This window comes from Asterias amurensis, chromosome 2 (genome assembly GCF_032118995.1).
Source record: "Asterias amurensis chromosome 2, ASM3211899v1".
In the NCBI taxonomy this organism is placed as follows: domain Eukaryota; kingdom Metazoa; phylum Echinodermata; class Asteroidea; order Forcipulatida; family Asteriidae; genus Asterias; species Asterias amurensis.
Window position 1 is genome coordinate 3,873,744 of NC_092649.1, and position 24,725 is coordinate 3,898,468.

The window sequence follows — 24,725 nt, forward strand, 5'->3', positions numbered from 1 at the left end:
CAGGAACATCGGGGCAAATACCTCATAAAAATTCTCTACTGGCATCTTACACATAATTAATAATAATAATAATAATAAATGTCCTGACCAGGATTTGAACCCACACCCGTGATCCAATCACTTGAGCCCAGTGCACCAAATTGTTGGCCACAACACATTTATGTATTGTATGATGAGCAATTTCATGGTCAGTCGCATTACACTTTTCTGTGTCATTTCTTGATCTTGGTGCTAGTAGTTCTATGTGAGATATTATTTCCATTTAAGTTTAAAGACTGATTTGTACTTGACACCCAAGGCTTTAGATTAGAAATGTTGTGGGCTTTGTACTGGATGTTATAGCTTTGTAAAAAGCGGGTGAGTCGCATTACACAAAAGGACATACCACATGCATTGTGTAATTTTGATAACACGTGTCTGATATTCTCTTATAAAAAGTATATGATTTGATGATTCTGTGAAAAACCCAAACGGCTAGAATCAATACTACGCCACCCAAACTCTTGAAAATTACGCGTGGGAAAGTGTTTTAGAGCCAATGGCAAAACAGTCAGCCGCAGATAGAACTGGGTTAACGTAATAAGAAGTGCGTAATGAGGGAGGGAGCGACCGTAGAATATTTGCCCCACCTCAACAGCGATTATCACTGGAACATGAAGTGCCTGGTAAAGGCAAACAAACCGGGCCACAAAGTCCCACGAGAAATTGGAATTCAACAGTGTGCGAACGGCAATCACTGAGGGAAATTATCTAACTGTGAATGGAAAAGACTTCATTAAAATCATCTCTTCTTTGTTTACCCTGAGCTCTTGTATCCACTGGTACTTTTAAAGTGCGCTCAAATTTCAACAAGTGATCTCCAAAGGCGTTTGCACAATCGGGTGAATGATGAGAAAAATCAGACTTTTATCAAAAAATGATGGGTTTTTTTCTCTGTATAAAACAAGTTATTCTCTTGGATCTACTTCCCTGTTGATACTCTTTACAAAATCTACTTGGAATCTATGGCCCCTTTCAAAACTTCAGCTTTTGATTTGGCTCGAGGCTCCATTCTCTCGTCTGAAGCCTTGTGCTGCCAAGCTAGCCTGAGCCACATCCAAATCCAGTTGTTTCAAATAGGGGCATATGACCCAAGGGGTTATTAAAAGGTGGAACTGCTATCATTTCAATGCATCTCCTAAGATCTGGATCCTGCAGTTTCAGACTTTTTTGTCAGCAGTGACTCTCGTCCCTGCACAATGGGGACTACTTGGTGCGTGTGGTCAGATGCTGACTGAGTATTTTATACGTTGCACCCCGAAGAGAAATAATTAACTTTACAAAAACAAGAACACCCCTTTTGAGCCAATGTACACATTGGCCGAGTACTATGTATGTTTAACTGCAAAGAGAAATCAATCAATCTTGCACCATACCCCGCAAGGAAGACTGTGGGAATAAATTTGTCCTCTCCATTCTTGCCTCTTGCGCTCTTTGGAAAATTTGAGCTCAATTGGTCATTGAATTTGCGAGATAATGAAAGAAAAAACACCCTTGTCACCTGAAGTTGTGTGCTTTCAGATGCTTGATTTTGTGACCTCAAATCGAAATCCGAGATCTCAAAATCAATGTCGTGGAAAAACTACGTTACTTCAGAGGGAGCAGTTTCTCACAATGTTTTATACTATTAACAGCTCCCCATTACTCGTTACCAAGTAAGTTTTTATGCTAATTTTTTTGGAGTAATTACCAATAGTGTCTGTCCACTGCCTTTAATGAAGTGCTGGATGGACATGCATGCAACAACCCAGCATTGAGACACAAAGTCTGGTGAGAAATTGCAGTTTGACAGGGTGACACTGGCTATTTCTGATGAAATTTCTCACGATCTCTTTACAGACTAGGGAGAGTGGGTGGGTGAGAGACTTCACCAAGATGTTTCCCAGAGCTGTCATGCCCATCTACCCATTCAGACTTTGAACATTAAAACATGAGGTTTCCGTCACATAGGAGACATAAGGTCGCTGACGAAAATGTGATTCAAAGGGAGATGGTTTAGTGGTGGGGACAATATGTCGCGGTCTTCTCCTCAGAGAAAAATGAGGAAAAAAAAAAACAGTTCCAAAAATAAATTTCACATATAAGTTTGAGTCTGAGACACAAGTACGCAGTCACAAGCAAAATTGAAATTTGAAGTGGTCTGGGGGGGATGTGTGCTTAATGGAAACCGTCACGCTCTCCCTCCCCTCTAAATATGATTAAGACTTTCTGAAGACACTTTGACCTCCTTGGTGTGGACAATTTAATTGTTGACTGTTTTAAGGAAGTTGTTTGTCCATGGGTAATCTTTAACTTAAACCATGCTGTGACATTCACAAAGGGTCAAGATTGATGAGTGAAAATTTTCCGCAGTCTCCGTTTTTAGTGGAGGAAGACCACGATATTCTCTCCTCAATTAATTTCTCAAGATGATAAATCACCCAATTGGACACATTCGCGCTTAAAAGGCCAGTTTCCTCACTTGGTGTATTCCATGCATAATTGGTTGTGATTTTCATTTTTTTTTTTTTCTCTCTCAAAAACCTGACGATTAAAGAATTTTTTCTACAGGTATTTATATTAACATCTTTATTCATTCAGTAGGGATTCTTGTCATGGCCAAGAACTTGATCTACAAAAAGTATCGAAACCCTTTAATGAAAAGTGAATCTTCTTGCGGGGACTGCTTGCTCAAGATGCAATGGTTAACTGGAGGCACTCTTTGACATTCAGAGAAGCAAACAATGAGTGAGTCTGAATGCTGTGGAAGACGAGCATCCTCAGTAATCTCGAGATAGAGACGAGGGAATCCTAGTCTTGGTTACTTTTTTGAGCAGTCTTGCTGGGTGTCTTAAATCTTAAATCTGTGATCCGGCTGAGGCCAAGTGGGGAATGGATGTGTTTGTGACTCTGTGGAAGTGAGAGGTTTGTTCGTTTTCCTCCTTTTTTTACACAGGATATAAGCCTGATGATAAATTTATTGTATCACTGAAGTTTTAAGTTTTTATGTACTATGGCATTTTTAGCAGGAACAGGTAACATTGCTTTGGGGAATTTTTTTTAGAGAAATTTTAAATTAGGTTTGAATATTTACTTTGTGTTCACGATAGAAAAGAAACAAGTTAAAATGTGGAGACAGGTTAATGGAAGTGTTTCCTGAAAGTGAAGGGCAACTCCCATAAAAAACTAACAGAAATATATACTTCCATTTGACAGTTTGATTACTTCCAAGGGGTATCAAGGGCAATGCAATGGAATGGGGCATTGAGGCGATTGCCTCTCGACTGTCTCTGGAAAGTATTGCCTGCTATAGATGGTCATACCTACACCACACCCCTCTTTTTGTAACTGCTTTTTCATTTACGATGGAAACTGGTTTTTCGTGTTCAATGACGAAAATGCTTTAGAAGTGAAGTCATACATTCCATTGCGCTCAAAACCTCAAAGCTCAAAACCTCATATCCTGTTGTTGACATTTTTTTAAGGAAAAACCAGATGATGCATTTCCTGCCTGTAGATGCAGTGTTTGGGGAAGCCAGTTTGTAAATATTTAGTTTCTTGAATTGAGTATAACAATGAGTGGAATTATTAAACCCTGAGCTGTCAGAGGGTAGTTTGTATACAAATAAAACATTGCAAGAAAAAGAAAGGCGTTCGGCTACACATGTATAAATGATTTTTCAAAAGAAAGTCTTCATGGTAAAACTGGAAGCTCTGCATAGTGGAGACGGGTAAATGAAGGTAGGCCTGCCCTGCGGGGACACCATGTAAATATGAGTAGAGGTGTGTCTGAGAGGAGCTGATTATGTTGCTCTGAATGTCTTCTGGAAAATGCTGGACTCTGTGTCTGTTGTTTATGACGTATACGCCAAATTATCAAGAATAATATAACAAAAAGTGTCCCGTGAAAGTTTCAGTTGAAATTAGTGTCTACTTGTTGAGAAAACAGTAACAAAAATGTGTCAATGTCTTTCATCAAGAATGCCAAATCCATCCATGATTAGTAAGTCGATTGCTGGTGGTTACAACTGATTCTTTAGTCGCAGCTTTCACAAACAGACACAGCAAAAATTGTATCTGCAAAAGATAACCTGAAGGCAATCTTTGGTGATTCAATTTTTTTGAAATCGTTTTAGTGGTTTCTAATCCACAGTACAGTGGTACTTAAGATCAAATAGTTTGACAGGATGCTGTCTACCATTACCACTTTTATAACATACAGGCTTTCTTCAACTAAAAATTATACAATGTGCTGAAGCAGAAATTTCTTGCTAAAAACCTTCACAGGTGCCTTTTATGGGATATTTCTTGATAATTATGCCTATAAATCACCATTACCTCGACAATTTAAATCAACCTACGACCCTAAAGCACAAAACTCTTTGTTAAAGCAAACCCATGAAATTGTGCCCTGTTGCATGTACCAAGAATCGTTCATTAGAATTCACGGCCTGAGCAAATAATGCTACCTCCTTAAAGGCACTGGACACTATTGCTTGGTGTATCTCAACATTTGCACAAAATAACAAACCTGTGAAAATTCATTTGGTCATCGAAGTTGTGTGCTTTCAGATGCTTGATTTTGAGACCTAAAAATCTAATTCTGAGGTCTCAAAATCAAATTTGTTGAAAATGACTTCTTTCTCGAAAACTGCGTCACTTCAGAGGGAGCCTTCTCACAATGTTCTATACTACAAACCTCTCCCCTTTACTCATTACCTCGGTTTTGATGCTTACAACTATTTTGAGTAATTACCAATAGTGTCCTGTGCCTTTAAAATATAGTCCGGTAGTCTTCTTGATGATGACACTCTTGCGTAGCCATACATGATAAATTAAGTCTTGTGTGTGCGCGATGTAGATTTATTCAAGCAGTATCTTGCGTCCATATTGCTACCCCCCCCCCCTTAATGAGACCTCATGCTGCAAAGATTTCGGTCAGGTTTCCCTTAGGGTTATTATGAAGATTAACATGAAGTGGGACGCTTGGTCATGGGTCTTGCTTTTTGGAATAACATAATCATGTTTGGTTGGAGTTGGGTTTTTAATGGGTTAGACGGTGTTATTCATGCTGTGTTTAAAGACATTGGACACTATCGTTAATCACTCAAAATAATTGTTGCCATAAAAACGTACTTGTTAACGACAATGGAGAGCTGTTGATAGTATAAAACATTGTGAGAAACAACTCCCTCTGAAGTAATGTAGTTTTTGAGAAAGAAGTAATTTTTCACTAAAATATTTGAACTTGATGCTTGATTTTGAGACCTCAGAACGAGATTTGGAGGTCTCAAAATCAAGCATCTCAAAGCACACAACTTTTGCAACAAGGGCAATTTTTCTTTCATTATTTTCTCGCAACTTCGACGACCAATTGAGCTCAAATTTTCACAGGTTTGTTATTTTATGCACATGTTGAGATACAGCAAGTGAGAAAACTGGCCTTCTGAAATGATTCGTTCGCTAATATATAATCACAGGTTAGTCTTATTGTAATAATGAAACAAATCGAAAACAGTTCCTTAAACCAAACGTATACTTAACCTTTAAAGCAATTTCTTTACACATCAACAGTATCTTAATGATAAGGGGCTCCAGTGAAAGCGAAATTTGGAACCCTCTGCAATCCAAAACATTGTTTGAGAGTCATTTGTCATCACAAATACTTACTCAGTAATACTCCTAGGTGTCAGCTATCTGTGGTTTGACTATTAATTACCAGGCGGGAACAAACATTTGATCTTGACCAACAAAATAGTACACAAGGCTGGTCTTTCTTTCAGTTGTTGGGTAAATTTGTTCCCCCTCAGTCCTTGCCTGGTCTCTGGCCACGAGATTAAGTTACAGTTTAATGTGAATAGTACTCTCTGTGTTTGGTCTAACCAAGGAGCTGTGGTTTGACTGAGGTTATTTGGTCTTTCATCAGGTTTTTCTTTCGCTTTAGTCTGTTGTCCTTCAACTTGTGTGGAAATGGAGTGCTTATCACTTGTTAGAATGTTTGGTTTTTTTAATATTTTAAATTCTTAAGTCAATATTTGACATTGCTGAAGGATTTATAAGACCTCTGTCAATGAACTAGTATTTTGTTCTTGTCCACCCTCTAAAGGCTAGAAGCCACTCTTAGTCTTGGTAATGGTTTAAAAGACATCATTTCTGATGAACATAACATAACCCGCTGGGGAGCTGATGGTAGAAATTGAAGTCTAAATTGTGTAGGATGGAGAAAAAACATGCACCAGGCAAGGAGTTCCGTAAGAGTGGAGTAACGCATTTTGACTTTGTTGGTTGCTTTAGGATTTCTTATTCTTACAATTCAACTCCTTTTGTTTGGGAATCAAGTTATATTTGTCTTCAAGTCTTGTCAACAAGTTGATAAGGTTTGTTTAAATTGTTGTGGTTGCTTTTCCCCCTCTGTTGATGGAGGACGTGACAAATCCTGTTGAAAATGTTGACAGTCATGCCGCCATATTTAGCGCATTACTTGTGTTTTACCTTAACACGGATGTGTATCGACTTCCAAGCACTCTATACTCTGTACTTTCCGAGAAAACAACAGATGAAAATTACTCGGGTTGGATTAGAATCCATGACATTTGCCAGCCTTACCACTAGTCCACCAAGCTTGTCCAGTAGCTGGAGGCAGTTCAAATCCTACATGTATCGTTTATCAATGGGTACTTGAATGTTTTATGTTAAATATGCATCGTGGATGGAGAAGATATTATTTGTGTTTTACCCATAGTGTGGATGTATGTTGAGCACTGTACAATCTGAGTCCAGTGAAAACAAGTAGATATACATGTATGTATCCACAGGCAATATGACTCGAGTGGGATTCAAACCAAATACCGTTTTTTTTTCTTTCTCAAAGGACTCAGGAAAATATATATTTGGTAATCACTCGTTAACTCTATAAGCTAAAGTAGTAGTCCAGTCTATTTTCTATAACATCCGCCCTGGTAATTGTTAACAAGCAGGACAGTTCTTTTCAGAACTGAGAAGTCTCCCGAACTCCCGATTATCTACTCCGCGGCAGTAGAATAAATGCTAGACAGTTCTCTAAGAACAAACTCTACCTGGCAAGTAGATACACACATGGTGTTACCGCAAACCCCCCAAAAAATATATTGATACCTCACCGTGCAATGCCTCAAATCCTATAAACAATATTATTGTTTATCCCCAATGCAAATTTAACATCTATATTTATCACGCCATGACGTCTGCATATAATGATTCTCAAGTGTTTTTCAAAAAAATACCTTTTAGAGCCTTTAAAACAACCTGTAAGAGCCTTTCATTTGACCTTTTAAGCTGTCTTTTCACAGGATCTTAAGTGCCTCTAAAACTTCCAATGTCACCTCCCATTATCATGGATAAATCAAGGACTATGTGTTTGTGCCCTTGTTCTTGTGCCCTACATAACAAGCACTTTGTTCATTTTTTTTAAAAAGTACATTAAAAGCATAGACACTATTGGTATTTACTCAAAGTAATTTTCAGCATAAACCCTTATCTTGGTAACAAGTGATGGGGAGAGGTTGATGGTATAAAACATTGTGAGAAACAGCTCCCTCTGAAGTAACGTAGCTTACGAAAAAGAAGTAATTTTCCACAAATTTGATTTTGAGACCTCAGATTTAGAACTTGAAGTCTCAAAATCAACCAACTTCGTGTGACAGGGGTGTATTTTTCTTTCATTATTATCAAATTCATTGGCCGATTGAGCTCAAATTTTCACAGGTTTGTTATTTTATGCATACGTCTAGATACACCAACTGTGAAGGCTAGTCTTTGACAATTACCAATAGTGTCCACTGCCTTTAACGCTGTTAAAAAATGCAAATCAACAGGGCTTGAATTTGGAGGGAAAGCCATAATACCATGCATTCACCATAAAAGACCAGAATTAAAATTAGTGTGAACAAGCACTCGGAAAAGAATAAAATATTCAGAATTAAAAGCTATTCATCACATTCTTAGTCACGGAATTTTCTGAGGATATATGAACGGGTCCAGGCAACATGTTTTGTTCATGCTTGCTCAAACCTTAAGCAGGTGGGAATCAGATCACCTGACTACGGAAGCAACAAGAAGCTGCAACTGGTACCCAGTACGGCGCTCAAAGAATGCCCGTCCCATTTTGTACATGTATCTAGAGCAGATCCAAACTCTATGACTTCCTCACAGAGGAAATAATTGGTTCCTAGTTGGACTTCCGCTCAAACCCTGTCATCTGAAAGACATTCCTATCGACCCAAATTACCGGGATGTGGAGAATTTTTTTTCTGGCCGGGATTCGGGGATGGAAGAGTCTGACTATCTTTATACATACTCCTCGCCAGTAACCAGACGCAGATTTTTGAAGCGTTGGATTAATTCAAAACACCAGGTGTTTTTGTCAACAGTTTTTTTTTCTTTTTCTGGAGGTATGGCTGCTGAAGCGATTAGCAGCGGCGTAAGTTATTTTGACAGTCCTAGCCTTTATGAACAGAAACAAAATGATTAGTTTACGCGTAACATGTTGAAGGCTGTGTTCAATTTCAATTTGATGAGCTTTTTCTGTGGCAATGCATGTGGATGGAAATTACTGTCAAGTTATTGTCCACAAGACCTTAAAATGAAATCTAGTTTGGGACACATGTTAAAGTTGAGTTCGTTATTGACTGTACTGTGTATGGTACATCCAACCTATTAAGTCCATGTAGACCTACCCATTTCTACCTTCATGTTTCAACTTGTGACATCACATGTTTACAAAAGAGACACGGAGCCTGATTTAAACAGACCCATGGAAGAAACCAATAAAATCATACCTTTTATAGAAACTGCGCCATTCATTTCTAAGTTTGTGGCTGAAGAAAACAAAATTGACTAGACTGTGGGAATCTAACCAATGACCTCCGGATTAACATGCCAGCGCTCTACCAACTCTAGCCTTATGTTGATGTCTCCCTATTTTGTCAATGTCTTTGTTTGTGGGTACTGATACGAAGAAAGGGGTCACTTCTCCAATTATTTGAAAGGGGTGTTGTGTTGGAAGGGGGGGGGGGCGATAGTGGATCAGTCTTTTGATTCATATTGTCGTTCTGACATGTGTGTGTTGGGGGGGGGGGGGGGGTTCTTATGTCATGATCCAGCTTCTAAAGCATTTACAATGAGTGACGTCACTGATCTACTGTTGTGTCAATCAGATGTAAACAATATAATTGATTTTGAGCCCCCCCCCCCCCCCCCCCCCTTTAAAACAACCGAAGTCAAGCATAGAGATGAGTCAAGTAATTGAAGCTAAAGTGCATTCACATGGCAGCAATTTAACTGGGGTCCCTTTGCTTAATTTTAGCATGGTTGTAAAATGTAGCAATGTTTGACAAGATCTTGCAAGAGAACTTGAACGGTACGAACCCTTGCTAAATTTCTCCCATGTGAAAGGGGCTTAAGGATATGGCGTGCGATACATTGTAACCCCGAAGGATATACATGTGCACCATGTAGAGAAGAACCAAAATCCATTAGATAAATTGACACTGTACATGTGTGTGTTTACTCAAGCCGGTTATTGGGTGACTGATGTTTCTCGTTATTGAGTTATGTAATGGAGAGGGGGGTATCTGGTTGCGGATATGTTTCCAGTTTGATATAGTAAACCGAGGTTTAGTCTTATTGATAAACTGATATGCATAACTGTGTTTGCAGTAGTGCATTTGATTAGTTTTTCTTCTAGTACCCCCTGAATCACTTATTGAAGAGTGGCTTTTAGCCTTGTTTGGGGCGAGAAATTACTTCTTTTTCAAAAACAACGTCTTCAGAGGGAGCCGTTTCTCACAATGTTTTATACTGTCAATAACAGCTCTCCATTGCTGGGGTTTTATGCTAACAATCATGTGGAGTAAATTACAACTCTTGGGAGATTATGAATCCACCTTTAATTGTATTGAACAGTGAAAACTGTCCGAATGAATTTAACAAGGTAGTTATATTGATGCCCCGATGTAACTATAAACCGGTTTACTTTGTCCTCGTTCTTTTTTACTCTCAAACCACGATTCTGTCTCAGTGGAGTCTTTTACCTTCCCTATCTTCCCTATATTGGATCAATTTCAAGATAAACTTTCATTTTAAAAAAGAAAACGGAATAAAAAAAAACCCTGGATGAGTATTGCTCTCTCTCTCTTCCAAAGTACGCAAACCACGTTTGACAACGTTCCAAGCCTTCTATTGAAATAATATACGGTTGACATTTACAGAGACTTGCCCGGTTTTATGGATTGGACAGTCCCAAGCGATTGGAATCCTAGCGAGGGAGAAATCAAACGCGATAATAAATTCTCTACCTCAGCAGAATTTTGAGCGATTAGCGACACACATGTCTTGTTATTGTTAATTTAAAGGAAAGATATATTCTTGGTAATTGTTCTTTGAATTAATGACAATAACAATTTATTGGGTTAGAAGCTTTCGGTTGTATGAAGCATTTCGAGAATCATTTTTACTTGGGTGTTGTGTTGTTATGGAAAAAGATATTATACACATAATGAATGTATATGAGTGCAATGGTGCGAATATGTTCATGAGTTGAAAGATGGAATGTTCTATTCAAGGAGGCGGAGCCGAGTTGAATGGAACATTCCAGCTTTCAACGAATGAACATATTCACACCATTGCGCGAATGGAAAACATTCATTATTTGTTTTATATAACATCCAAGTTGATCTTTGTCATTTTGATTGAAAGATACAACTTTCAAAACAAACAAAGCGTAGGCCTACAATTTTTAATTGTAGAAGCCGAATGCTAGTAATTTTACATAATATGCCTTGCAGTAACACTGCTGCGTTACCACAGACACGCGCATGTAGTGATGTTTTTTTTACTCAGCTTTTTCGTTCCATCCGAAAAGTACCATTGCACGCTGGCAGCGTGCAATGGTACATTTCGGATGGAACGAAAGAGCACGGTGAGTGACTCAGCGTGCAATGGTGATGGACAATCCTCCAATCAAATGGCAAGGATCTGCTTGGGTGTTATATAATATAAGTTATCACATGGGACACAGAAGCGCTATATTTTTTCGTATATCATGAGCGCGCGTGTGATAACCAATTTATCTTCCAGTCTCACGTGCAACGCGCAAAGTTTAAACTTTCAGAACGTTATTTCATGACGAACAGCATTCATGTGACAAAGTTTAGAATGTAATTTTTGCACTGTCCACATACGGAGCTGGACAAAATGACATTTCACAATACGCACTGGTTAATAAAAACAGAGGAAGTAGGATATAAAACAGAGATCATAGCATGTATGTTTTATCCCCCTAGTAGTTCGAGCATCCGATTGGTGGATTAGCGCGTACTGGAAGATAATAGTTTTTATCATGGAAACATTTGAATCTGATAAGCATTTCTGCTATAATTATGCCAATAGTGGATTATTCTTCCTGCGTAGACATAACCGCTTTAATGGCTGTAATCCCAAAAACTCTACTACCCTTTAAAAGGAAATTTTCACAGGTTAGTTAATAAATGTGTATAAAAAATATGTCCATATATAATGGCTTCAAAAAACAATTATATATATATACATTCCCTTTAAAGACATGCTGTGGTTTGGGTTTGCTGTTTTTTCCCTCTGGAACTAGAATTGTAAATTTGTAAACTCCAAATGCTGAAAATTTAGTTTAATTTCCAATGCGCATTTTAACAGATGCTCTCTAAATAAATTATGCTGAATTTTTCAGACCTGAACGAATTAGGGCACTTTAAAAAATGGAGAAAAAATACAAAAATCCTAGAGACTGTTTTATCAATTTTTGCGGATTAGTATCCGTAGGGAACAATGACTTGAAATGAGAGCATCTGTTGGTGATTGGGTTACCAGACAAGTGCCCGAAGCCAGACTAATTGCTGGATTGCTTTGTGTTTAAATGCGATTTACTGGTATGCTTGAATGCTTGCGAGCAGCTTTTAATTGGTAGAAAGATGGTCTTGTTTTGTAGATAGTTGTCCCTTCCGCTGTTTTATGCACCATGATTCACTTTCATTCAAGCAAACATGAAAGAGCCGTAGAGTCTGACAATGGGTTATGAATACAGTGAACTTCAGTAATGATCATATATTATACACATTATAATTATTGTTTTAGCCAACCAACTGTTTATAAATTAGTAACTTTGATTGGCTATAATTTTCTTTTTCTAGATACTTTCCCTTAATCCTGTGCTCCTCTTTTTGCTATAAATGGTTTTGTTGTTGTTTGTACAGTATATTTATGCCTCTGAAGTAGGTCTGGTTTGAAATTGTAAGCTGAGACCATCTACCAAAGACAAGCCTTCACAGTTGCTGTATCTCAACATATGCATAAAATAACAAACCTGTGAAAATTTGAGCTCAATCGATCATCGAAGTTGCGAGATAATAATGAAAGAAGAAAAAAACCTTGTCACACGAAGTTGCGAGATAATAATGAAAGAAAAAACACCCTTGTCGCACCATGGTCACACGAAGTTGTGTGCTTTTAGATGCTTGATTTCGAGACCTCAAGTTCTAAATCTGAGATCTCGAAATCAAATTCGTGGAAAATTACTTCTATGGCACTTCAGAGGGAGCCATTTCTCACAATGTTTTATACCATCAACCTCTCCCCATTACTGGTCACCAAGAAAGGTTTTATGCCAATAATTATTTTAAGTAATTACCAATAGTGTCCACTGCCTTTAGTATGTTATTGTATATATTGGTTCTATAAATGAAACAATGAAACCAACATACATGTAGGTAGTTTCAAAATATTTTCATTCAAAACTTGTTTCCTCAGAAATGAGAATACTTACCTACATATGTGTAACCCTTTTCATCAAAAGTACACTCACAGTGAAGGGATGCAATATAATGTCGTAGGATGTTACTTTTGGAATCGGACAAATGCTGTCAAGAAGCATTTTTATTTTTGCATGAAGGACAACCTCTGCCATTTATGGGCGTCAACATAAATAGCCGACCGTTTTAGTTGACAAGGTAAAAGGAAAACCATGCAATTTCGAGTGATACTTGTGTGGATCATTATATTCTACTTTTAAAATATCTTTCTAATCATATGCATTTTATAAAAAAAAACGTTACAAACGCTTTTCAAAGACCAACTCGACCGATCCAAGGCAATGTGTTCCTTTAAAGGCTTGCTCAAAGGTAATGAGGCACAGTCATGACAGAGGTACTAGGGCTCCTGAAACAAGTGTGGGCTTTCAGAAGGGTCTTGATTGTGTTGAGGGGTGTTGTGTCCCTGATGTGATTTGGTAGTTTTTTTTTCCATCAAATATCTGGCATGGTAGGCAGAAATAGGCACTGGAATGAATTTAACGTGGACAGTAGATTGGAACAAACCGGGCACAAAAAGTAGCTTAGCTTAACGGAATAGTGTTTACCAGAGTTAGGTTATACAAAATGCCATTCCACATGTACCAACTGTGACTGGTATCCTGCCTATTTCTGCTTAGCAGATATTTGATGATGAGGCAGCTCTGAGCAATTGGACCCAGGAGCCATTTTGAAACCCTAAACAAAAACAGAGAACAAAGAATGTTAAACCAACGACGCGTCTGCATTATTTGGCCCTAGGTAGATGCACCTAGTGACTCACCCATCGCAATAATCAGCCCCCCCCCCTTTCTCCTTTGGGCCTCTGCAAATCAATAATCCGACTGTGGTGTTACGTCTCACACCTCGACAAGAGATGAAGTGTCTGATGAAGTAAATGTCTGATGAAGAAAAAATCTCGTCCAGCGATGGGTTCTCCGTCATCTCTCCCAGACGAAGTTGTCATCAATTACCCCTCATTTGGTGATTGTCATCCTTCATTTTGATTATGTATTTCCCACCCCGCAGCAGTTTAAAGGGGTTTGGGTACTTTTTGTACGACACAAAACATAATGTCAACATATTTACATTGAACTAAAACACACTTGGAAGACAATGATAGTAGAATACTTCCCTAAAAATCTTACTTCTGCTGAGGTACTGTGGTTTTTTAGAAATGAGTAAAACGATGTCACAACAAAATTTTTTTTCAAAAACTCCCGAGTCAGGAGACAAAATTTATTTTACTCTCCTGAAACATTGCTCTGTAATTTTCCCTTTTTTCTTAAAAATTTAACGACTACTGTATTACATACGTCTGAATTCGCAGTGAGTAGGGATTCAAGTCACGTCCAAAACTTGATCTGCCAAGGGTACCTGCATAAACCCTTTAATGAGTGGGCGTGTAATTAAAGACCGTCTTGTCTTTTTTATTTTGGTATTGAATGTTGCTCGTCTGATGAAAATGGTTATTCTTACATTGTTTTTGTCGAGACAGTAGGAATAAAACGTGATCGCTGGGCTTTGCGTTTAGCATTTTGAAAGGACGCAATTAAGATGGATTAAGACGTGTTGACGTTGTTGAAATCCGAGAGGACCGTGGCTTTCTCGTCCTTCAGGGTAATAAATAAAAGATCAATCAGAATGCTAAATGGTAAGAATAAAAGATTTACCTTCAGACTTTGTCCTTGCATTATTCAAAGATGACATTTGCTTGATGCAAATCTGAATGAGTTACAAAAGAGTTTTCATTCTGAAGCTCTGTATCAAACTTTCTTGACTTTTTTACTTTGTTGTTTTTAATTCAAGGAAAAATTGTTAGTTGTGAATTAAGAAAATTTTTCAAGAACGCAATGTTTTGGATCTAACTTTGTCAGTAGCTTTGTTCAGCGATGCCAGTCAGAAGCCTTATAGAAAAGGTGGAATGGTTTCGGACAGTCATCGCAGAAAAAAAAAAGATGTTGACAATAAGGAGATCGCCAACATTAGGGCTCGATAGCTCAGTTGGTGGAGCCGTTAAAATGGAGGTTGCATGTTCAAGTCCTGCTCTGGTCAATTTTGGATGTGGGCGGGAAAACTCCAAATAAGGAAATCTATGAAATCAAGGTGGGGAGAGTCAGTGAAAACCCAATGGCTCCGGTCCGGGATTCAAACCATTCCACAGAGGCGAAAGGCAGCCGAACAAAACCACTGAGACAACCTCAATGCTAATTAAGCTTGGGCGATATCACGATATTATCGAATATCGCGATATTAATTTGGACACGATTTCGATATCGGATGGATTTGGTTTTAATCGAAATATCGATATATCGCGATATATCGCGATAATCGCGATATATCGATATATCGATTAAATATCGCGATGTATTTGCTAGCTGAGACATCTTGCACCCCATAGGTTTGGAGTAAAACCAGAAGAATGGGTCATTAGAACACCTCTCTTATGCTAGGACTGTCTCTTCTACAACTTTCACTTGGAGTTTTAAGACTGATGATGTCAAATTTCATTAATCGCGATTATATCGAATATCGCGTTATATTGTCGGCGATATATCGTGAATAAAAATAAATCGATATCGCCCAAGCTTAATGCTAATGCCTGTGCAGTTAACCTCCTCATTCTACACTACGCAGGCCTTAAAATAACCCACGACACCCACCCTGGCACCCACAGCAATTTTCGTAGTGCCCTTTGCTTTCGCTGCGGTGCCCTTTGCAAAGTCTCAATCCAAATTTAAGGTTTCCTCTCGTAGAAATGCCTCATACCAGAGAAAAATTGCTGTTTCCCTTCAAGAGTGTAATTCAAGGCTGCTACGTGTAGGGCCTACACCTCATGTTTTGTCTCATCACAGGACCTTCCTGTTTTGGTGATTAATGACGGCAATTATTCATATCTTATTACGGTGTTGGTGAAACTCAAGTAAATGGGCGGGATGACATCATTGGGATATAACGAGGATCGGTTTTCACAAAGAATTTTAATATCAAATATGTGGCGTGTATTTTTTTTTTTTCTTCTTGGTGACAAAAAAGGAAGTGGAAGTTGTTATAAATCTTAAATTGCTGATATATTTTACCTTGATTTCTTACGTATGGACAGTGTGGGTACTTTTGTGTGGTGGTTCAAATATCAAAATATGAGAAGTTTAACTTCCTAGTAACAGACACGGCGGTAAATTTGTCATATATCCTAAATTCCTGATACTTAAAATTTGAACGTGTGGACAGTGTGATTAATTTTTATGTGGTGGTTCAAATATCAAAATATGACGCAGGTAACTACCCAAGTTCCCAGTAACAAATGCGGAGGTAAAGTTGTCATACATTTGTAAATCTGAACTTACTGTGTTTTTTTTTATGATTTCCTTTGTTGGAAAGTGTAAGGGGAATTTTTACTTTCATGTTATGGTTAAAATGGCCATAGGTGGGTTGAGGCTTCTGCAGGAAAGGCATTGAAATGGAGAGGAGGGATTTCCCCAAAGCAGTTTTCTATTCTACTTTTCCGGAAACTGTCTGCGATCAATTTGCTCATTTAAGTGAACTTGTTTTATTTTACCATCTTGTATTTTTAATAGAAGTTTCAAAGAAAAGAACAAATCTATTGAGGTTGTTGCGGAAAAGAAAACCAGTTAGTTAAAACATAAGGTGAAACTTGTGAAAACACTTGTAAAATTGTGATGAATCTTCTTTTGAGTCTGAGATAGTGAAAGAAAGTATTTTCAAGAAGTTCTTTGTGTGTGTCTCTTTTGGTGTATCTTGGCCGAATATTCACCCCCCTTACTTAACTGAAACCGTGTGCGTATATTTGGAACTAAAACACATTCTGTAGTTAAATATGTTGGTCATTATTAAAGACATCTTTGTCTGATCATGGTCCAAACCTCATGGGATCAGCATTTCACTTCTGGCCGTCAACGTTCATTAAAACTACATGAATGGCACTCGCTGATTACAAGGGGGTTATATTATATTATGTAATCTTGACAATAATCACACTTGGAATTTCAATGCTAATTAAAAATTTAACAGCCATGCATTCCTTGTTGTACACCATTCCTGACTAATAACACTCATCTTGTAGCATGGAGATTCTCTATGCTTGTAGGTTGTACTGTTTATGGAAAGATGGCTGTAGAAGAAGGGCCCATTAGGAGTCTTTTTTTTAAGACAGTCTTGTGGCAATTTCAAGTGTGAAATTTGACAGTGACTCTTTTGTGGTGGACACTTCAGTCTTATTCAACGCCATTCATGGACTGCTCAAGGTGCTCCAAACACCTAAGCTTCTAGGAACCAAACCATGAATGGACCGTGCATTGTGACCCGAAGAATAGGAGATCAAGCATTATCCCTCCCGCTAGCTGTTATTATAATGAACTACCCCCCACCCCCCTCTATACAATGCTGTGACCCTGCAATAAACCATTGGTAGACCGGGTGAGTCCATTGAGTGTGTGGGTGTGGATTCCTTGGACTGCTGGAGTTGATTAGTCACGCTGTATGTTTGTGTGTGATGTGCAGGATAATATAGCTCTATGATCATACATAGCTTGTGGTTCACTGAGTAAGTAACCTTGCTTAATTCACCGGCCGGCTAGGTTGGGACGATTTTGTCAGTTGCTGTTGAGAGAGCTAGAGTGTGGGCGACACATTGTAGGGGTGTAACTTTCCAACAGCCACATGTATCTTGCATATGGTAACAGTTATTGACTCTCTCTGACAATCCAGTAAGACTATCTCGGGTTTCTTCGTTCGAGCATAAGGATTTACCGTTTTTCATCATGGGATATAACTAATATTGAAGGATACCGTGTACGTGTACGATTTTTCACGGATCAGCTGTGTGGTGAGTCTGTACCGAGGCTTGTAACCGTCTGAAAAGTGCTACATATTATTATAAAGGTAATGAGATTTAAATTTATGTTGGCATAAATTGGATTGAGATATATATTCATAATTCAGATATATTCAGATAATTCAGATATTATATGAATATGTACAGTTTACTCTGTTTATTCTGGTAATAGCTAGCTATTTGTTGTGCCCTGTTGGTCAACGTGGCCATTAACATTTTAAATACATTCCCTGGTTTATATGTTTCTACTAGCCGGAAAAGTTTCCGAATGGCGCCACCACTTTTTCACTCGATATGAAATAATGTAGTATCTAATTTACCTCAATGAGATATCCATTTTTGTAAAAAATGAGTGAAAAAGTGGTGGCGCCATACGGAAAATTATCCTTCTAGCCCACTTCTACCTTAGTATCATGGTTGCCATGAAAGACCCGCGTTAAAAAGAGAGCCATAACAACCCAACAAGTATGTTTCTAAATTCTAGTTTTGACTATTGATTGAGTGAGGCGATTTGAGAAAGGAATTAGTGATTGATGCTAAATTTTTGTGGGAAAAGTAGTCTACAAAATCATTATCTTCACAACTGAGAGGGTTAATCCATTTGTGATAGTTCTTCCAGCCTTGATGTGTGTAGATACGTCAAGGAATTAAACCATTTGACTTCATTCCCATTGATAATTGATTCTGTTTGTTTATAAAGTTGAGGATTGGAATGAAAGGTATTCCAGAGAGATCTAGTAGAGTGCTGAGCGTTTATAGGATAAGGATGATTGATTGGTTTTTAGAAAACTGTAGTATTTAGACTGAGTGATGTAATGATGAACAGTGTCACCAGTCCTTCTTCAGATTTGATTAGAAGATTGACTGAAGACCCAATACTTTATTTTTGTTTGCCAAAATATTTTTATCTGGCCACCACTTTATCTCCCTTAATTTACATTTGTAGGTCAAATGACATATATCCTTACCTATAGTTGAGATTGGTTGACAGAATGCATACAGAGTGGCACAAGCACTTTGAACTATTATGTCAAAATCGTGAAGAAATTAAGACCTTTTTCGGGTCAACACTGCTCGCTACACTCCATTCTGTTGGTTGGATTATGTTGGAAGGAATAGTTGGGAATAAGGTGTGGACAAGAAGAAATGTTCAGTTTTTGATGTGGGAGAGAAACTCCAAATGGGGGGAAAGCTACACAATCAGGTAGGGACTGAAAACCCAGTCCACATTCAAGGCTCTGGCCCCCACCATTCCGAGGTGGGGTGCAAACCAAGGGCCACATAGGTGAAATGCAGGGAAAGAAACCACTAAAGGACCGGTCACACAGGCCCCGATGACGAGAACGAAAACGAGAACGATAAAAATGCACGCTCGCGATTGGTTGAATTGATCCACGCAGAATACGCCCACGCTCATTCAACTAATCGAGGGCGTGCATTTGTATCGTTATCATTTTCGTTCTTGTTATCGGGGCCTGTGTGACCGGGCCTTAAGCCAGCCTAGTCCCCAGTACTTGAACAAAATACAAGTAAAACACATAATTAATCATTCATTCTTATAGTAATTATATTGATCTTATGCAATTATTTTGGGTGAAAATATACGTCCAACCCAAAAGCAATACTTCAGTTCTTTGTGTAAGGCCATAACATGTTTACCTTTCAGTTCACGGGAATTGTTTTCTTTCTTATGTTGACTTTTTTGAAAGGACAATGACAGGAAATCGATGATGGAAGTAGGGAAAACCTCAGAGATTAACATCGTCGACCTATCAGGACTTTACGATCACGTAAACTCCACGGTGTTGTATTTGAAGACGGGTCTGTCCGGTCTGGCGGAATGCGATTAAAAGATCTTTAATGAATGAATGCTGGCTTAGCTGTGACTCACTCGATCAGTTGATTTAATTATATTCTGGCCACTTCTTTCACGGTCCAATTTGTCTTGCCCACTTACGAGAACATGTATGTGCAATGTACTTTGCAGTTATAAGCAAATTGACACGACGCAAGGAACTCAAGCTGAAATTTTTCATAAACTATGCTCGAACTTTGGGATTTAGGCATTAAATATTCAACAACTGTTTTCTTTTTTCAAGTTTGTACTGGGTGGATGCCTTTTAAAGGGGCTGTAAAGCTGTTGGCCCTGAGCGTTGTGTAATGTTAAAGATCTGAGTAACGCTTAGCGATAAGAGAAAGGGTTTGCCCCAGTGTTCCTGGCAGTGGCTGCTGATTGCACCGTAATGGGTCTCAGAATTCATAACTTTGATAACCTACTTTTCTGGAAAATGTATGGAGGCCTACTCAGCGCCTTTTGGTAGATGTGTGCGCTATTTAAGACTTTGATGTTATTATTATTATATTATTTAGTGTCCAATATAGACCATATTGAATAACCTCTTTTTGCTATGGAAAGTCGACATCTTGTAGGGCAAACCATATGCGCGTCCAAGCGCGTACATCATCGAAGCTAGCAGCACGCATCATTCCCGGTTTGATTTCTACGGCACATGCACGCACGCACAGGCACAGACGCCATCTTGTAGGTCAGATACTTGAGCCGCGTGACGTCATATTCAATACGTTTTTTTTAACTTTTTTCTTCTCCTTCAAGTTTGTACTGTGATGGATTTTAAAGGGGTTGTATCGTCATGATCATAACATGCCTGTGGCTATACATGGAATTATAAATTCTTACCCAGGTGTGCACTTGAGATTGGCCTTCTTCCATCATATATTGTATCTATGGAAAGCGCATGCGGGTGCAATATTTGGGTGAGAGTTCATAAATAATTCCATGACGACATAGCCCCTTTAATAAAGATTCCTGAACTCTTAAAGTTTGTTTTAAATTTCTTGTTATTTGAGCATTGTCGTTTTGTAATTTGCGAAACTAAGTTAATTCATTAATGTTCAATGTAGATCTCGCAATAGACCTTGTTGCATAGGACTTCATTTCAGTAGGGCGCCCTCACCTACAGGTCAAAAGGAGGTGGTTCATTGGCCAATACTGTGCGCCGCGCGTACAAATCTGTGCGTCTCGATTGTTTCGTCAACGTTTTTCCTCTAAGATGGCGGCTGGATGGCGTCAATGCATAAGGTCTATGGAGTCACGCACTCGGTGACAATTCTGTGATGGTGTCAAATCTATGATAGGAATCAAAAAGTTTAAAAGAACAAATTCTGGTTTAATTTCTCTGTGGTGAATTTCTACCTCCATGATTTGATAAATTCTTGTGAGGTGAAACCATAGCATTTTTTTCTTACAACAGTGACCTCCTTCACTGGTTGTACATAAAATGACGTCAAACCGTTAACAAAAACAGTAACCTTGAAGTACATGTGGATTTAGTGGCCGACAAACTTTTGTGTGAGTTGTAAAAGAGATTTCTCATGTTGCGCTGTAATTGTCCACCTATATTCGTTATTAATTGAACCATGACAGCCTTCCTCAGCCCAATCTGTATTAAGTGAAGAGTGCTCAGTTATCTGCAAAGTTTCACATGGAAAAATCCTTGGGGGGAGTCTTTGTGTTTGAAAGCAGAGATTTGTACGCTTCTAAATTAAGCAGAGCAATGACATTGAACCCTGACTCTTACAGTTACTATCCTTGAATTAATCATGTGGGAACCAGGCTGACATTAATATTTGGTAGGAATGTTGTAATTTGTTGAACCCAGTGACTGATTTCCTGCGTATAGCAGAGCAAAATGTTACACAAAATGTTTCAAATGCTACTAAAAAAAAATCAAGATTTGCTACTCAATCTTAGTATTCTGTGTGCACAAAATAAGTTTAGTCTAAATTTCTTGCTATGGAAAATTGCAGAACGAAATCGTTCCCTGGAACCCCACCCCTGATATGATCCTATTCCATAAGAAAGATGAATTAGGTTTGTGATTGTTTTGGCTGGGCTGATTAGAAAAATGGTACCCATATGTGGGCAGGCTATTTGAATGCTTCTTATCTTTATGGCCAGCGATATCAAGCAGGAATTTATTCTTATCCTAGAAATAGAAGGCTGCGTACGTAGGTCATCTGGTTTAGTTGTGTATTGGTAATGTGTAGAAACTTGCCACACCCTTTGAAAATTATGGAGAAAATGGACAAGGGGGTATGACAGAGACCACAGCTGGTCTAAACTAACACATAGGCCATGGTGTCTGCTGCCCATATTAGTATTAGCTTCGGTGCCCCTTCAAAATAATAATAATAATAAGAGAGTATTTATAAAGAGCATTTTGCCAGGCCTTAAAGACAGTGGACACTATTGGTAATTGTCAAAGACCAGTCTTCTCACTTGGTGTATCTGAACAAATGCATTAAATAACACACCTGTGAAAATTTGAGCTTGATTGGTCGTCAAAGTTGCGAGAAAACTGTAAAAGAAAAAAAAAAAACCCTTGTCATTGTACGAAGTTGTGTGCGTTCAGATGCTGATTTCAAGACCTCAAATTCTAAACTTGAGGTCTCGAAATCAAATTCGGGGAAAATTACTTCTTTCTCGAAAACTATGTCACTTCAGAGGGAGCCGTTTCTCACAATGTTTTATACTATCAACCTCTCCCTATTACTCATTTGTAAGAAATGTTTTATGCTGATAATTATTTTGAGTAATTACCAATAGTGTCCACTGCCTTTAAGGCGCTTTCCACCAAAATAAACAATGTTTTAAAAACAGCACTAAATATAAAAAAGGCAGTTTAAAAGCTTCCCATGGTTGGAAGATTTTCCAATGGAATTGCCCTTTTGGAAAAATGAAAATGGCCTTGCCCTCTCAAAAGTCCAGGCCAGCCACAGCTGCCAACTCTCCCTGGTTATGCAGAAAGTTCCTTAAAAATAAACTATAATTTCTATGTCCTGATAAACCAATTTGAAAATCTCTCTGATTATGGCAACTTTGTCCCCGATGAATGAATTTAAAGAGCTCCCTGATGATGGAAGCTTTGTCCATATTATTTTGAATGAATTCTAAACATCTATCTGATTGTTGTGCAAAATGTACCTGATTGCAAGATTCAAATGTAGGCAGCTCTGCGCAGACGAGAATTACAGACACTTTGTGGTTGTATTAGATGATATACTATTAATTTGCATCAGCATGATCAGGGATAGTTTCATATATTTTACAAAATTAATTTTACAATGGTTATACTGCCAGCTGCTAAGATACAGGATTCAAATTGCATCTAGCTACGGGGCAAGCTTGGTGGCCTAGTGGTTAGACATCTGCTCTAGAATTGCAAAGGTCATGGATTCGAACCCCATCCTGAGTAATATCCTGTAGTTTTTGTTCATAGGACCCAGGGGGTAGTATTAGTGGGTTTGACATGTACATGTACACCTGTGTTCTGTGTAAGTACAGGGGTGGATTTCACAAAGAGTTAAAGACGAGTCTTATGTCGAGTTAGGACGAGTTACTCATCCTAACATAGGATTAGCCTTAAGTTTTTAGTATCTCCTAGGACTATAGTCCTAAGTTAGGTTATCCTAACTTCTTGTGAAATAGACCTAAGTGAGTGGGTACAACATGATAAAACTAAACATACAAAATATTGTGTTTGAGTTAAGAACATTTAGAGAAGTCTTTGTCTTTTTTTTTTTTTTAGAGAAGTTTTTGTTTGATCTAAATATTAAAAACAACTAGTGTATAGGTCTATAGCTGTTGTGGACCGGATGACCACACCCATGTCATACTTGAATCAGAATTGTTGCACTCATAATACATAATATCCCTTTTTCTGTCAAAATCTTTACATTGGTTTGCTACTATAATGTTCACCCTGTACTACATAGCAATTTTAACCAGCAGAACACACTGCACCCGCGAAAAAAGAAGGGAGAAAAAAAAGCTCAAAGTGCGGAGTGATTTTTTTATCAGCATTTGATGATTACTGTAAATGTCAATATCATTAAGTTAACCACGAACACCTGCAGACACTGCCCTGATATGATAGTTGGGTTCATGCAATAATGAGCAAGCCTTTTGAATTTGTGTCATTCATAATATTAGATACATGATAAGACTTAAAGGGGCGCGTTGCCTTGATGAATCGGGCGAGTTGGTCTATGAAAAGCGTTTGAAACCGTTTGTTATGAAATGCATCTATGGTTGGAAAGATGCTTTAAAAGTAGAATATAATGATTCACACAAATATGCCTCGAAAATGGACAGTTTTCCTTTTATTTTGGGAACTAACACGGTTCAGCTATTTTGTGCAGTCAAAAATCACAAAATGGCGTGCCGTGTTAGTTTCCTGACAGTTTCAAATGCATTTCATAGACCAACTCGCCCGATCCAAGGCATTGTATACCTTTAAGTCTACAGTACATGTATGCATGGTGGAAAATATTACTAAGTATATTAGTAAGGTTTGCGGTGACACCATTAGTGGTGGCTTTGAGAAGAGCCAGTTTGTACTGCTCCATTATGTTTCTATCTCTAGACTCTATCAGAATACATCATCAGCGCAATCATCTCTTCACACGCACACATGGGTAGGTAGATCCGGTGAATATTAAATATCCACGTATTTACGCACACAAATCTAGGAATGCATTTAGCATTGCCAACATTCACTTTGTTCGTAATTGCATGCGTTTAATACACAGTGAGTGCACACATGCATGAAATGTCAATTTAAAGGGAGTTGTAGTTTTTTTGCATTGTGTCATTTGTCACAACCTAACTTCTGATTGAATTTATGAATAATTGAGTTTGTTAGGGAGTCTAACCTCTCAGAAACAAAAGTTGTCTAGGTAGCTAAGCACAAATTGATAACCATAAATTTGATTCCAATCCAAAGAAGTGACCTGTTTCTTGCTCATATCTTTTGCCAAGCAGAAATTTTTAAAATATAATTCTCTGCTTAAAAGCAGCAGCTCTGTAAAACCAGGGCCAAATTTCAAAGGTTTGCCTGAGTAATAAATGTTGCTTGAATAAACTCTGCTTAGCAAATATAAGAAGCAGGAAATCCCTCAAAAAAGGAAACTGTGAT

At 38.2% G+C, this 24,725-nt stretch overlaps 1 protein-coding gene across 7 annotated transcripts in view; it reads left to right on the forward strand.

Moving 5' to 3' along the window:
• LOC139951675 (uncharacterized) overlaps nt 1–24,725 on the forward strand; it is a 125,789-nt gene that overhangs the window by 60,778 nt on the left and 40,286 nt on the right. The window contains exon 1 of one of the 7 annotated variants that reach the window (XM_071950723.1): nt 17,316–17,774. The exons of 5 other annotated variants lie outside the window; for them this stretch is intronic. Coding sequence is in view for 1 of the 2 variants with exons in the window: in XM_071950715.1 (XP_071806816.1) it covers nt 17,408–17,436 (29 nt within the window). In the remaining variant the exon portion in view is untranslated. Of the gene's footprint in view, nt 1–17,315; nt 17,775–24,725 lie in introns of those variants that run through there. One more of the 7 variants, XM_071950715.1, reaches the window with a different exon arrangement.